A 14,846-nucleotide genomic window follows, 5' to 3' on the forward strand; every position below is an offset into this window, starting at 1 on the left:
AAGGACACGGATTGTCTGTCCTTTCGTATCTTCTTATTTTGTATAATCATAATTAAGTCATATTAATATTTTTATTGTATTTTTTAAAATAAAAATAAATAATAATATAAAATGTTGACGTAAATTAACCGTGACCACACAAACAGAATGGCACGGAAGGACACGGAAAGTGGGAGGGCAGACACTCCTTGTCCCAAAATTAAAGTTGAGTAATAGTTTAAGGACTATATGTACAATTAACTCTATATATAATTCTAGTTTCTTGCGACGACTTTGACTGTTTGTACATATAGCTTGTTTTTTTTTATTTTTTTTTAAGGTAAACATATAGCTTGTTCTTTTCAACACAAAATTGTTTTCAATCTTCAATACCAACACGCATTGATTAAGCATGCATATTTAATGCGGTACGCAATCCACAAAAATGAGAACCCTATTTCATTGATGTTGAATATAAGTGAATCAAGGTATCAGAGAGAGAGGGGGGCTAAATGTCAACTTTCAACAAAATCGATTTATAACTTATTAATTACCACATTCAAAAGATATAAGGTTTTATCATAAAAGATCTCGGTGTTAGTTAAAGTAAGGTTGAGATATTTAAACTTTTCTTTTCTCAAAGAGAATGCAAATTTAGTATATTTCAATAATAATAACATACAATGCAAAAATACACAGTCGTGTTACATAAGTTTTCTTCTGGTTAACTCCATTGGCACTTCGTTATAAACACTAACCGTAAGTGTTCAATCATGGTACTTATTCGTAACATATGCTTGTCTGTCCATATCTACTGCATTGAAGTTCAGGGCAAAGTGCTTATGTTTGTGCCAAGTTTGTTAATCAGTTGTAGAATTTGTAGGTACTGGCTTGAAGTATGATGCTCCTCAACCCTCCAATAGGTGATAGAATCATCAGCATGACGCCGAGCGTAATGCAAATCTGCAATTAAGGAAGCTGATTTAGAAATGAAGATGGTTTGGGAAAGGGTGTTGTTATTAGCAAAGTGCAGGAAACAGTAACAACATAATTTGAACAAACGTACGGACCCAGTTAATAATCCAAGGTAGGCTAAACTTGCGCGGTTTCTTGATGGCAAGCCACATAATGCAAGGGAGCTGAAGAATGAAACCAAATGGAGACCATGAATCAGTAAATCAATAGTTTAGATTAGACTAAAATATCGCTCGGACAAAGGAAACGTAGAACTTAAATTTGATGCACAGAAAGAGATTTGAGGGCTTACAAAACATGTAGTCGGGGAAAAAGCAAATCCTCCTAAGAATCATAGAAGACCACCGAAGAAGGGGAAAGTAATGGCGACGAACATTGTGAAGGCTGAAATCAATCACACATGATCAAATCATTAAATTTAATTCTTCGGGAAACGATATCTGAAACACCCATTTTCCCCTTCTGCACGTCATGTATATCTTTTCCCTGAATTCTTCTTTGATTTATTCAATCTAAAGAACATAAATCAATAAACAAGGGTGTGCATAGGGAGAAAAGGGTCGAGTGATTGCTGTCACTCTACTGGATGAGGAGCTGAACTACTTACCGACATAGATATTCTGGGAAACGAAGCGAAGAATTAGGGTAGGTCTGAAGTGTAGTTTCTTCACCAACAAGGTTTCTACCATGTCAAATACTGGCATTGCAAATAGCTGCATTGTAATTTGGAAAGGCCAGAGCAAAACCAAAAAGTTTCGATTAAAATCCAATTGAAAATTTAGCAAGACCGAATCTTCTTCTACTTTCTAGTACAAGTTTACCTGATAACTGCCAATGACATGGACGACAACGAACAGGTTTGCTGTAATGATGAGCCATTCAGGCTTCTCCAACGAGATGAGGATGTTGTCCTCCACTGTTCCCAAAAGTGTAATATCCGATGAGAGCCACCGGAAAATAGCACAATGCCACGACGATGTAGGCCAACACTACGCCTCTCCACATAGGCTTCTTTGATTGCTTTTTGGGTGTCGAAGGGATTGTTGCTTAGATCTCCAAGACCACATCGTGGCCTGCATAGGCAAAAGCTACGTCCCCCAAGGCAGTGAAGAAGTTAAAGACTGTTCCCGGCGTGCTACCAGATTTATAACCGTATGCTACATCCGGCTGAACACCTTTGTGGATGGAAGCCGTCCATGCAGTAGTTGAATAACTGAAATCATAATCAAACAAGAAGTTTGAGAATAATGGTTTGCATTCCAAGGCGTCACACATGCCCAAGGATACTATTTGACAAAAAAAAAAGATGAAATGTACCTTAATGACATGACCGCTGCGGGCTAACGAGACGCCGGAGATGGAGTAGAAGTTGGGGAGATGAGCGAGGACAAAGTGAGCGGAGGCTAAGATCATGATGAAATAGGTGAGTTTGATCGGATCCTTGTCTTTCCTCACTGTCTTGTAAACTTTCTGCAGCGATTTTCCACCGGTGACCATATACACAATGTCCACACCAACTTCACATATGAGCTGTTGGGGCACCATAATCCAAAGCCCTAGCTTTTCACCAAAGGCATGTTGCCCTAGCTCATGGTACCTATCAAACCTCTTTCCAGGAACCATCTCATGCATCTCAACCATTTGCCATAAAGTGAATAGAGTGATCACCCAAGATAGTACAAGAATCACACAACCAGGACCCCTGAAAGTTAAACAAGCAATTAAAAATTATCCGTCAGCTAGGCCATCTAGCCACGGCAGTGTGTATTCTCAAAATTCACCATACTAGTTTGAAATATCATTAACAAAGCAAGGCCAATGATTTTAGAACTCATATTTTAGCTTCTTGCAGTCCTTCTGCGAGCGTAGATAAAATTATATAGTATTCAGTACAAAGTTCACTATACTAAAAGAGGAGTAAGAAAAGTTAACGTACCATCCGAGATTGGACATGGCAAAGGGAAGACTTTGACGCCGGCTCCAACCATGGAGGTGACATTGTGGAAAGCTGAGTACCACCATTTTGCATTCCTTGAACCAGTGATTGGAAGCCACGCATCTATTTCCTTTTGCCTCTGTAGTTTTTCATCATCAATAATCTGTGATTGGTTGTTCATTTTCTCGTCCACCTGCGATTCAGTGCACAATTCCTCAATTCTTAGAAAAAGTAAGTCAAATGAAGCGAAATCTAGTCAAATGTTGAAAACCAACGAGCACGTTCCCATAGGTTAGGTAAACCAGTTAGCAATACGAGGAGTTTTTTCACTCGGAAAATTAAGAAACGTTGCACAAGTTTATATAGGGTTGAGCTACTCCACATATTGCCAACAAGTTTTGAGGTGAAATCTCAAACTTCTTTCATGCATAGGCGTGTGCGCGGCTGTGTAGCTATGAAGAGAGAGAGAGAGAGAGAGAGAGAGTTACATTGCTTTGGATGGAAGAACTTTGGTCGGTTGTATCTCCCATTGGTAGTTACAGAGAGTAGTAGCTAAAGCTTTGGCTTCAAGTCTTGCATGAAATAGAGAATGTAAAATAAACATATATATAAATGAGAAGATGAAACTTATTATTTATCGGAGGTGACAAGAATGTGAAGATCCAGAAAAATCCGCCCACAAGAGTTCGAGCTCATTTGAAATTGATATTTTTGTTTGCTAGTTTTCGTCTAAGAAATATGTTTTTTTTTTGTCAAAGGATAATTTTAAAATTAAAGTTTAATTGAAATGTTTACATCTTTAGCAAGAATGTTAAACAAAAACTCTAGACCAAAAACATCCCATCGAAAATCACCTCCATGTGGGGTAACATATGAGGTTATAACATGAGCAGCGACATTTCCACTCTGCTTAACAAACATAAACCTCACCTGTCCTACTTTAGATATGAAGTATTTGTAGCTAATGGAAGACTTTGTGTAAAATCGAGAGCAGTGACGTTTTAGACTCATACAACAAACCCAACTTAATAGGATAAGACTTGATTGTTGTTGTATGCTTATGTTTGTCTTCTGTTGGTGGGGAAAAGAAAATAACCTCCTTATACTGATATTATGAACATATTAATCCTTCTTTCTGCATTATTGACAAGTTCATGCAGGTTACGTTACATATTTATATTAATTGCAAACTATGTATTTAGTTTGTTACTAGTAAATTTTACCCGCACGTTGTTGCGGAAGCGAAAATATAACTATAGACTATATTTTGAACACATAAATAACCAAAGACTAAGATAAATATTAAGTAGAAAATGGAGCAAATATTTTTACAAAGTTGTCTAAGTTTATGTAACTTACAGAAAAGACATTGTGAAATGCCTTGTCATTGATATACAAAAATGGCTAGTCTAGTATTCCTCATTGACAGTTACTTGAACATAGAATATCCCATAAGAGCACATTTTCCTTGAAGCAGTCACTGCATATAAAACAATTTGGATCATCAGGGAGAAAGAAAAAAAAAAAAAAAGGTTACAACTGAAACAAAATTTTAATACAGTTGTAATTAATTAGCAGTAATACTTTACATGAATGAATTGGACAGACGATGGCAAACTATGATATCAATAAATGAAAAATAAAATAAAATAAAATAAAAATTCAAGAGCCATCATTTATATACAGGAATAATAAAAATCCATTTGCATTAGCTCTGGATCAAGATCAACTCAAGGCTACAAAAATTTTAAACCCAAGATTCAGATCGCATTATTCAACCCCAAAAGCCAAATAGTACATTTAACCAACTTAACACAATGGATGGCATAAATCAAATCTAGGAAATCATACTCAACCTGCATTGCAGAAAGGAACATTGTAGCTTATATACATACTCAATGTCCTCAGCAAGTCCTCTCTCCAATGGCTCAGCAATCTACAAAAGGTTTTTAGAAGATTATAATTTAAAAACTGAATCACATAAAATTTCTGAAATTAGGTTGCTTCTTACCATAGTTATTTTATTCTTCTTATTGGATGTTTCAGCAAAGCATTTTATTGACAAAGGCTACACTGCTTCACAAAATGAAACAACAGGATCAACCTACAAACAAAAGCATATCCATCAAGAAAAGAAGAAAATAAAATTTTACATGCTTAAGGGGTGGAAAAATTACTTTAAAAAGAAACAACATGAAGAGAGGATGAGGATTGGGAGCAAACAATTACCTTGACTTCTACTTCCAAATAAAGCTCTCTTAGGTCCTTCATTATTCTGACTTAGCCTATAACACATTAATTTATGTTAAAAAAAACCTAAAAATTAAGCACCAAATGTTTCACTTCAAATTCCATAAAAATTAAACCTCAGAAACAAAAAGTTATTGGGCTTTCTCTTGTGAGGAGGAGTTCAAAACTCACAATTCTGCAAGATGGGCATCGGCCGTAGATTCGATTGGTCTAGGATTTCACATTCGTTTTCTGCCCTTTGCAAAAATCACAGAGCAGCCACCTTCTTCCATTGCAATCCTCGCAGAGAATCGCCATGTCAGCCTTGGAAAAAACTGGAATCAAAGCAAAAACATGTAAAAGGGCGGTGCCATACCTGTGGAGCTCGAGCACGGAAAGGCTCTGGTTCCATGCAAAACAACAGAAAAAACGTTTACAGATCTAGCTTTACAAAGATGCACAACCAGTTGAAAAACGGATACTGGAAACAAAATCTCCAAACAAACGAAAACCAAATTTACTCAGGAATCCTATAGTAGCAAGGTCTAGTTCTCTGGTCATCAGCAGAAATCGCCATGTAGGAAAATCGAGCATCTGAACACATAAACAAAACAGTCAAAATTAAAAAAAAAATAAAAAATAAAAAATAAAAACCAAAAACCAAAATTTAAACATAAGTTGTATTTGCGGAGCAAAGCCATCCAAAAACAAATATCCGAGCACTCGAGCTGAGTTTTGAAAGAGAAGTCGAGCTAGAATCCTAGAAGCCGTCGCCGGCCAATTGAATCATCAGAGATAAGGCAACGATGAGTGGGTATTTTAGATAGAGAATCAAGCGACTGGATATTTCGATATGCCGTTGGAGATTGGAACGATCTGGATGAATTTTGGTTTCGGGATTCTAAGGTTGGATGAACGCAGGGTCTTTTTTTTTTCATTTTAGGAGAGATGAAGCAAATGAAAGCAATTGGAAGCAATTGGAAGCCACTGGAAGCAAATAGAAATCCTGACACTACGGGCCAAATGATCCCGATGACCAACACGTGGAACTAACACGCAGCAGCAGATAAAAGTGGAAGAAGCTGGAACCTTAGAAAACACAACACGCACGCACGGGCGGAAAGAAAAATGAGAGAGGGGCAAAATGGACAATTCACCATTCAAGAGAGGGGCAAAATGGACAATTCACCATTCAACCCCACTAAAGCTGAAAAAACATGAAGAGAAAGAGGGGCAAAACCGGTGGAGCACTGTTAATGAACAGTAATTTCCACCGGGTTTTAGTATATATAAAATTTAACTAAGTTTTTTTTTTTTTTTTTTTTGAGTGAAATAAGACTTGAATTTCATGTTTTATCTTGAAATCTATCTCCATAGTTCAAATGTATTTAGTGTCGATTATATTATCTTTTGTATATTAAAAAAAAAAAAAAAAAAAAAAAAAAAAAGAGTTCTTATCTTGAGTCGACTCTGTTTGATTGGTCGGCTATTTTTTTGGAAAATGATAGTTGGTTAATTAGGTGCTTGTAGGGAAGAGTAGCGGGATACAGGAGTCCTGGGACATACTGTAGTCCTCTATTTTGTTGCAACTTGCAAGTGTACGTTAGTTGTAGCACAAGTCAGTTTATGACTTGCACTTATTTCGCTTATTCGGTTGTATGTGGCATCTAAACGTAGTATTATTGTATCAAATCGAAAAGATAGACTTACATGAAACAAAGATACGTTAAATAATAGTGTTCTAACGTTATCATAAGACGATATGTAAGAAATTTAAAATAAATAATGTCGTGTTATTGATTTAGGATGCTACTATGACGTCTTAGAGTTGTAAGTTATTTTTCTTACAGGGTAAGAAGCAAATAGATACTTTAATCATATTATATTAAGATTATTTTGACTATTTAGTATCAGTACGGTAAGACAAGGTTGACAACATATTAAGATGATGGATGATATAATGCAACTATTTTCGAAATTAGAAAAAGTTACCATAAAAAAGCAAAGTGATACAATTAGTCAACTGATAAAACAACACAAAATACAAAGTTACAGGGAAATAAGAGTTTCAATGAGTCCGGAAGGCAAATTCTCAAGATGTTTTGGGGAATCATGACTCATGGCACTGTTCGTCTGCTTGTAAGTAGATATCATTATTCTCCCTTACTGATGAGACAACGTGGAATTGGAATGGGCATGTTAAGAGGAAATTGACCTGTTTCTCATTTTCTTTAGTTCCGTACATAAATATAATCAACTTAACTGCCACTTGTGGAATGATGATTTCTCCAAAGAAAAGTTACAAAGGTCAAGCTGGAGAGATTTTTCAGTGTTTCCGTCACACGAGATGGTACACCACGTGTCTCAATATAAATGGTGGGTCATATGTGTTAAAATATTAATAACTTAAAAATTAAAATTTTCCACCACTTGCATTGAGACACGTGGTGTACCATCCGTGTTCCCGTCACATCTAAAAATTTTCCATCAAGCTGGGCTTATCGTGTCAACTGAATTCAAATTCTGGAGTGTACCTTAGTCGGGTGTAATAATAGTTGGGTTCAGACGTTTTTTTTTTTTTTTTTTTTTTCTTTAAAATGGTGATTTATGTGCCTTTTAATATGAAACAGAGTTTTGGAAACTCAATGAAGCATCCCCATTGCCAGTATTTGGGCACAGGTCACATTATAACACCATAACACAACTATTAAAAGTTTCAAACCGTCATTGATAAATATATGTGAAAATGTTGCACACCAAAGAGATTAAATCAACAGCAAGCGACATAAAGAGAAAATGTAGTTCCAAATACTCTTTTCCTAAGCCCTATCAAGAGTACTGATTACACAAAAGACTAGATTTGTTCTCATGTATTTTAGGATTTGATCAATCTTTACTAGAGAGATCAAATAAAAATGCAGAAAAACAAACACAAAAGCAAAAGAAATTGAGATGATACATATAAATATATGCACATATCCACAACCACAAACTGAGAAAATGAAACAAAAGAAGAATCCTTTGAAGTTCCTTCAATTGGTGATATGGTTTGAATTCTTCCCCATGAAACCAATCTGTGTTTCCAATTTATTTCAGATCTTCGATTACTGCAGGACCCTCGAGGCACACAGTCCTAATTAATTAACTCTCCAACATCATCATCAACGGCTTCATTTTCTTTTTCGCGTTTCTGAGATGCATCTTGCAGCAACCTAGTATCCTTTCTCGGATAGGGTGGCGAAGGACTTATGAGTAAAATTTGTAGGTCTTGGCTTGAATGATGATCGATCTCAATCCTCCGATAGGTGATAGCACCATCAAAAGAACACCAAAAAAGATGCAGATCTGAAAATGATTAAGTAAAATAATTATTAGGTTAACTAATATATAATTAAAAGGAAACGAAAACTTATGAGCAACGAAGTATGAGTACAAATGAACGTACATAGTTGCACCACCAAGACAAGCTGAACTTCCTTGGCTTGTAGATGGCAAGCCACATTATGCAAGGGAGCTGCAGATAGTTATAACAGGATTAAATCAAAATGTACAAGTAACGTTACGGATCAGATGTGGAGAAAAACTGCGGGCTTACAAAATAAGTTGTTGGGGCGAAAGCAAATCCTCCAAAGAATCCAAGGAGACCACCGAAGAAAGGGAAGGTAATGCCGATGAACATGGTGAATGCTGCAATAAAATGTCAATTTAGAACACTCATCTATCCACCCCAGGCAACAACATGCTCCTTTAAGCTCGTGCTATAACTTGATGGAATTAAGGGAAAAGGGTACTTACCGACATATATATTACGCGTAATGAAGCGAAGCGTTCTAGTAGGTTCGAAATTCAACTTCTTTACCAGTACAGTTTCGATCATGTCAAACACCGGCATTGCGTAAATCTGATAGCTTCCGATGACATGGATGACAACAAACATGTTGGCCATTGCAATGAGCCAGTTAGGTTTTTCGAGTGACATGAGGATGTTATCTTCGACTGATTTGCCAAAAATGTAGTATCCGATCAGAGCAACTGGGAAGTAGCACAAGGCGACTACGATGTAGGCGACGATGACTCCTCTCCACATGGGTCCCTTGGATGGCTTCTCAGGTGTAGATGGAATTGTTGCTTGGATTTCAAGAACAACATTGTGACCAGCATAGGCAAAAGCCACGTCACCCAAGGCATTGAAGAAGTTGAACACATTGCCTGTTGTAGTCTTAGATCTGTAATCATACGAGACATTTTCTACCACACCTTTGTCCACAGAGGCTGCCCAAGCGATGGTAGAGTAACTGCATCCGTCACAAAATCAATTGAAAGATATTAATTAAACTTTAATTTGGACCAAAAACTAACAAAATGAAAGACCTGTTAAAAAAATGTTTTTTCAAGAACTTTTTGTGGAAGTGCTTTACTGCTTTTTAGAATAAACACGTTAAATTTGTTATAAAACTCGAACTACTTTTATAATCCATGAACTCTTTTTAACTTTTCTTTGTCAAATAATGACATAAGTATTTTTTGTTGGTCTGAAAGCACTATTAAGGCCCGCTTGGGAATGGTTTAAAAAAAAAAAAAACACGTGTGTTCAAAAGTGCTTTCAATAAAAGCACTTCATTGGACGGCATGAAAAATGACAAGTTTATATATCCATAACGCAAAAACATTTTCAACTAATCTAAGCCACTAAAAGCACTATTGGTTGTGAAGGCGCCTTTAAGCTTTCCCAAAATAAATCTCAAACGAGTGCTTAGTCATTCTAAAAATATTTTCAATCGAGTCAAGTTCGGAATCTATACCTCAAGGACATGACTGCAGCAGCCAAAGACACACCAGAGATGGAGTTGAAGTTGGGAAGGTGGGAGAGGACAAAGTGAACAGATGCAAAGATCATTATGAAGTAAGTTAACTTGATATTTTTACAGTCTGAGCACACAGAATTGTGGACCTTCTGCAGTGATTTTCCTCCGGTAACCATGTATACAATGTTGACACCGACCTCGACGATGAGCTGTTGAGGCACAACAATGTAAAGGCCAAGCTTTTCACCAAATGCATACTGCCCGAGCTCGTGGTATCGATCAAACCGTTTGCCTGGAACCATTTCATGCATTTCAACCATTTGCCACAGTGTGTACAGTGTGATGATCCATGACAGCACTAGAATTACCACACCAGGACCCCTGAATTACCACAATGTGAAGGCAAATTAACAGCAGTAAACAAGGGCGTACAGGGAGAGGAGTACGCGGAAATTACTTTCCAAAGTGATTTGAAGAATTGTATAATTATTTACTAGTGACAGAGGATTAAGGTTGAACTGATTGGGATTAACATACCATCCAAGATTGGACATGGCGTAAGGGAGACTGAGAACACCCGCTCCAACCATGGCAGTGACATTGTGGAAAGCTGAGTACCACCATTTTGCATTCCTTGAACCAGTGATCGGAAGCCACTCGTCGATTTTCTTCTGCTTTGCTAATTTTTCATCAGTCTATCATACACAGTAACATGTTTCATCAGCATCTTAAACAAAACAATCAACTATTTTCACCCAAATAAATGACTAATATCCCATAAGCCAATAAAATTAAGGATCGGAACTGTTCAACTTATTAATCTTCATTTAAAAATTAATTTTACAAAAAATTATTCGAACTGGTGATCATTTAATTATCTAAACATATCAAATAATGGACGCTTCATCATGAATATATTATTTAGTACCTCGATTTATTCTATACATTTTTTTATTATCGATTTGTTCTATAATTTAAAATAATTAAATAATCTCCGATTAAAATGATTTTTTGTTAGGGTGATCTTTAAATAAAAATTAAGAAATGGAACGTTCCGATATAAAATTTGTATTTTCAAAAGAGGAACACAAGTATTATCCTATCATTATTCGCTTGAATGAAATCAATATGGTTAGAGGTGAACGAGACTTGGCTGCTGAAAAGTCATCAGCAAGAGCTGTTGCTAGTTTTTTCAGCAGCGAAGTTCTTTCCGTCGGAGGTGGGTTGGCTAGAAACTTGACTCTACATAAAAAAGTTATTCTAATTTAACTGCAAATCATATTCTAACACACTGTATGAAACTTTAATTTAATTGCGAGCAAAATTAACTTTTTTACGTGCATGAAGCTAACTATCTTCTGAAAAGGATCCTCGCCGAATCCTTTTCCTAAGGATCCTGTGATCGTGACCGTTCATCGTACATCGTGCAGTCAGTTTTCGTTAGGTACTATTTATATTTAATTTTTAAAATTTAAATTTTGAAATGATTTCTGACCATACAATATACAATAAATAATCACGATGACGAAACCCCTAAGATCCCTAGGAAAAGAATCCGGCTAGAATCTTTTTCCAATATCTTCCGTAAATCAAGGACGAATAAGGGAAAAATAATTAACAAACGACAATGGTGGGTAATTGGTATTCTAGGCGAATAAAGGGGTTTTCGGGAAAAAAAAAATTCAATGAACCTTTGGTACTTGGCATCCGGATTCCGTTATCCTCTTATTCTGTGGAGGAATCAAAACTCAAAAGCTGAAAAGACCTTTATATTAGTTCTGTCAACCTGTCTTATTAACATTGGGCCTACCATATAACGGGCCCAGCACTAATTCCTTACGTCGACGACCAATACAGCGGTCAAGCTTGGTTACGGCCCATTAACATATTATTAAATCCAAATCTTGTAATTTTTTACTAATTTTCAAACAAAAATTTATTCATTACTTTATTTGTTCTAGATATAGAAATCCATCCTGTGGATTATCCTAGTGACAACTGGAAAGCTAAGAGCATGTTTGGTATCCTACCCAAAAATTTTGATTGTTCCTAAAAATAATTTTCAAATAACATTACTTAAAAACAGTTTTCTTTTAAGTCTCAAATTTTCAAAAATCTGTTTGGTTGAATTTTTAAAAATAATTTTTTTTAGTTTGAATTCAAACTTCCTTGAATAAAAATTGGAGGAGAGAAAGAATTGGGGAAGAGAAAAGAGAGGAAATAGTTGGCAAGGAGAGAGAAAGACAGGAGGAGGATAGGGAGAGAGCAAAAAATTACGGTGAGAAGGTGAGGAGTGAGAAGAAAGAGATGGTGATGAGAGAGAGAGAGACAAGACAAAGGCTGAGGATAGAGAGAAGACAAGGTGTGACGTGGGGAGAGAAGAAAGAGAGGGTTGGGAGAGAAAAAAGAGAGGGTTAGGAAGGAGCACAAGAAGATGTTGAGAAAAGAGCAGAAAAATTCTAAAAACTCACTTTTAGTGTTTTTAAGAAATAGCCTATATTTTTAAGTTAGTTTTGAATCCAATTTTTAAAAGGAGTCCTACCAAACAAGAATTTAAAGCCTAAACCTCAAAAAGTGTTTTTGAGTTAAAAAAGTTGAACTCAAGTAGGATACCAAACAAGTCATAATCTTGCCAACTAATCAAGTCACGCAATTTAGGATAAGCTTATGGAATTAAATGCAACATAGAATATACTACACATTTTGCCAAAGAGAATCAAGTGAACATGAGATTTTTCAATGTGCTCAAAATAAAGGAGAAGAATCGCATAATATTATATAATTAGAGAGAAGTTTTCTTTCAAGCGTTCTTATAGTTGTATAATGATATGTGGTGTTTTATCATGTGTTCTAAGCATATCGAAAAATCTCTTAAATGGACAACCTAGCTACCGAATAATATCTCTGGACAACCTAGCTTGCAAATAGTATCGTCTTGTGTGTTCATATTATAAGCGCACAAAACTTCAAACAAAATACAAAATGATGTAGCTAAAGTCAAAATACATCAATTAAAATGTAATGACAAGAAGAAGAAATAGACGTTTTAAAAGGAGAAGGATTCTCTCCTTTTCTATTCTCATTTCTTTCCCTTCCTTCCTCTTATATATTGTTTTTTTTGTCTTATTATTTCTATAAAAAAGAAATATAAGATGTTGATATGGTAAATCGTAACCCATTAAATAAAAGGGGAGAAAAGTAAAGAAAGATTATGAGGAGAGAGAATCCTCATACGTTTTAAAACGGTGTCTACTTTTGAATCCTCACTCTCAAGTCGCTTATAATACAAAAATATTTAGTTTAAAATAGTATATTTACTTTTTTTTTTTTTACAATATATCACCTCGTTCCGTGAGAAGCATGTGTTTAAAAACTTAGCATAATTTGTGCTTGATGAGAAAGAACGCAAAGACTATATAGATGTGGTCATAAATTGTGTTAGGTATCTGTAGTCACCTCCACAGAACTATTTGTCTAGGAATCCAAAGAAGGAGGTTGAATGTCATAGAAATTTAACAGGATGCCGTAAGCCGTAAGTTAAATTGGATAGGAACGTTGATCTTTCAACCAAATTAAGTGAAGTGATTTATTGACAAATTAGAATAAACAAGTTGAACAGTAAGCACAAACACCAGAAGGCTCAAAACCCTACGAAAAAAGAGTGCATATACGAGATAATATTGATATATGATTTCTGTATTTAATATGAATATAATTATATAATAATGTTCTAATTTGCTAGAAATACAGGTCTAATTTTTGTAGACTTAGATATCAAGTTGCTGCATTTTCTCAGGAAACAAACACAACTTTTATCCGACAACAACAACAAACGAAAGATGATAGTCTTAGAGCATTCGAGAACGGAAAAATAAAAACATGTTAACAAACACAGGCACTCCGACATCATTAGAACTTTCGAAAGTGTTAGAGACATTGGATTTAGAGAGAGAGAGAGAGAGAGAGAGAGAGAGAGAGAGAGACTAACCTCTGCACCGTTGTAATTGTTGTCGTTAGTTGGAGCTTGGGTTCCCATGGCCGGTACAAAATTGCAAGGATACACGACAAAGACAACACCACAGATGTATATATATATATAGAGAGAGAGAGAGAGAGAGAGAGAGGGGGGGAGAGAGAGTGAGAGAGAACCCGAGAGGAAACGCAAGTCGAGTCCGAAGCACAGAAATTAACGAGGGTGCTCTTTCTATTTAACAAAGAAGAGATTCAAGCTCGCACGTGTAGAATGGAAAAAATTACCCTGCCAACTCAGCAGAGAAAGTCAGCATTCATCTATCTTTATTGTCCATTCCACGACTACTTTTTTTTGTTTGACTTTGAAAAATCCAAAGCTTTTTTCTTTTTTTATCAGTGAACCCCATTCGCTGCTGAAATTTCCTGGAGATATCCAGATCCACCTCAAACACAAAAAGAAGGGAAAAAAAAAAAAGGAAAGGAATTTCCAGGATAAATTTGGAGGCGTATAATTAATATAATTCATAAGTATACTGCCCGAAAAGAAATCGATTTGACTTAAGATAAATATCACCATCTGAGTACCTAGATTTTTAGAAGTGTTACCATAAACAACGAAATATGTATTTTTAAGTCACTACTGATATAATAAAGACGCATTTCGGTAAAGTAAATTTTACATTCGACTTATATAGATGACCTGATACTAAATTGCACAAAAAATTGCACGTTTTACAAAAATCTTATGTAAATCGGATAAAAAGTTGCCCGTTTCACAAAAATCTTATATAAATCGGATAGTAGCTGTCATAGCTTAGTTACTAGATATATAGCAGGTGGATCAAGCTAATTCGTTGTATTATTTGCTATCGGGGTAACCCCACTTGCTACATGCACATTGATCGAGCAGGTTTCGTGGTCCTAGGGTTAGGACCAAAATTAACGTGGCC

At 35.8% G+C, this 14,846-nt stretch overlaps 1 protein-coding gene, 1 long non-coding RNA gene and 1 pseudogene across 4 annotated transcripts; all 3 read right to left on the reverse strand.

Moving 5' to 3' along the window:
- Positions 1–690: 690 nt before the first annotated feature.
- LOC137740959 (lysine histidine transporter 1-like) lies at positions 691–3,010 on the reverse strand (annotated as a pseudogene). Its single transcript, XR_015966821.1, has 7 exons — positions 2,891–3,010; positions 2,272–2,656; positions 1,776–2,167; positions 1,562–1,667; positions 1,247–1,338; positions 1,050–1,118; positions 691–942 (listed from the first exon to the last, which is right to left on the reverse strand). The product of XR_015966821.1 is annotated as a lysine histidine transporter 1-like (transcript).
- Positions 3,011–4,170: 1,160 nt separating this feature from the next.
- LOC137749241 (uncharacterized) lies at positions 4,171–5,733 on the reverse strand. Of its 2 annotated transcripts, XR_015966380.1 has the most exons (6): positions 5,496–5,733; positions 5,312–5,402; positions 5,120–5,175; positions 4,902–4,994; positions 4,747–4,826; positions 4,171–4,370 (listed from the first exon to the last, which is right to left on the reverse strand). It is a non-coding gene; the product is annotated as an uncharacterized LOC137749241 (long non-coding RNA). The 2 variants fall into 2 exon arrangements; XR_015966379.1 differs by lacking the exon at positions 5,496–5,733 and having other exon boundaries at positions 5,312–5,489.
- A 2,093-nt stretch (positions 5,734–7,826) lies between these two features.
- LOC137739491 (lysine histidine transporter 1-like) lies at positions 7,827–14,323 on the reverse strand. Its single transcript, XM_088699973.1, has 7 exons — positions 13,913–14,323; positions 10,462–10,619; positions 9,922–10,305; positions 8,915–9,414; positions 8,715–8,806; positions 8,565–8,633; positions 7,827–8,464 (listed from the first exon to the last, which is right to left on the reverse strand). The coding sequence occupies exons 1-7, from the start codon at positions 13,958–13,960 to the stop codon at positions 8,366–8,368; spliced, it is 1,350 nt and encodes a 449-aa protein (XP_088556099.1). The 5' UTR covers positions 13,961–14,323; the 3' UTR covers positions 7,827–8,365.
- Between the last annotated feature and the right edge of the window lie 523 nt (positions 14,324–14,846).

The sequence above is a fragment of the Pyrus communis genome, chromosome 9, assembly GCF_041283825.1.
Source record: "Pyrus communis isolate YQ-2024b chromosome 9, ASM4128382v1, whole genome shotgun sequence".
In the NCBI taxonomy this organism is placed as follows: Eukaryota; Viridiplantae; Streptophyta; class Magnoliopsida; order Rosales; family Rosaceae; genus Pyrus; species Pyrus communis.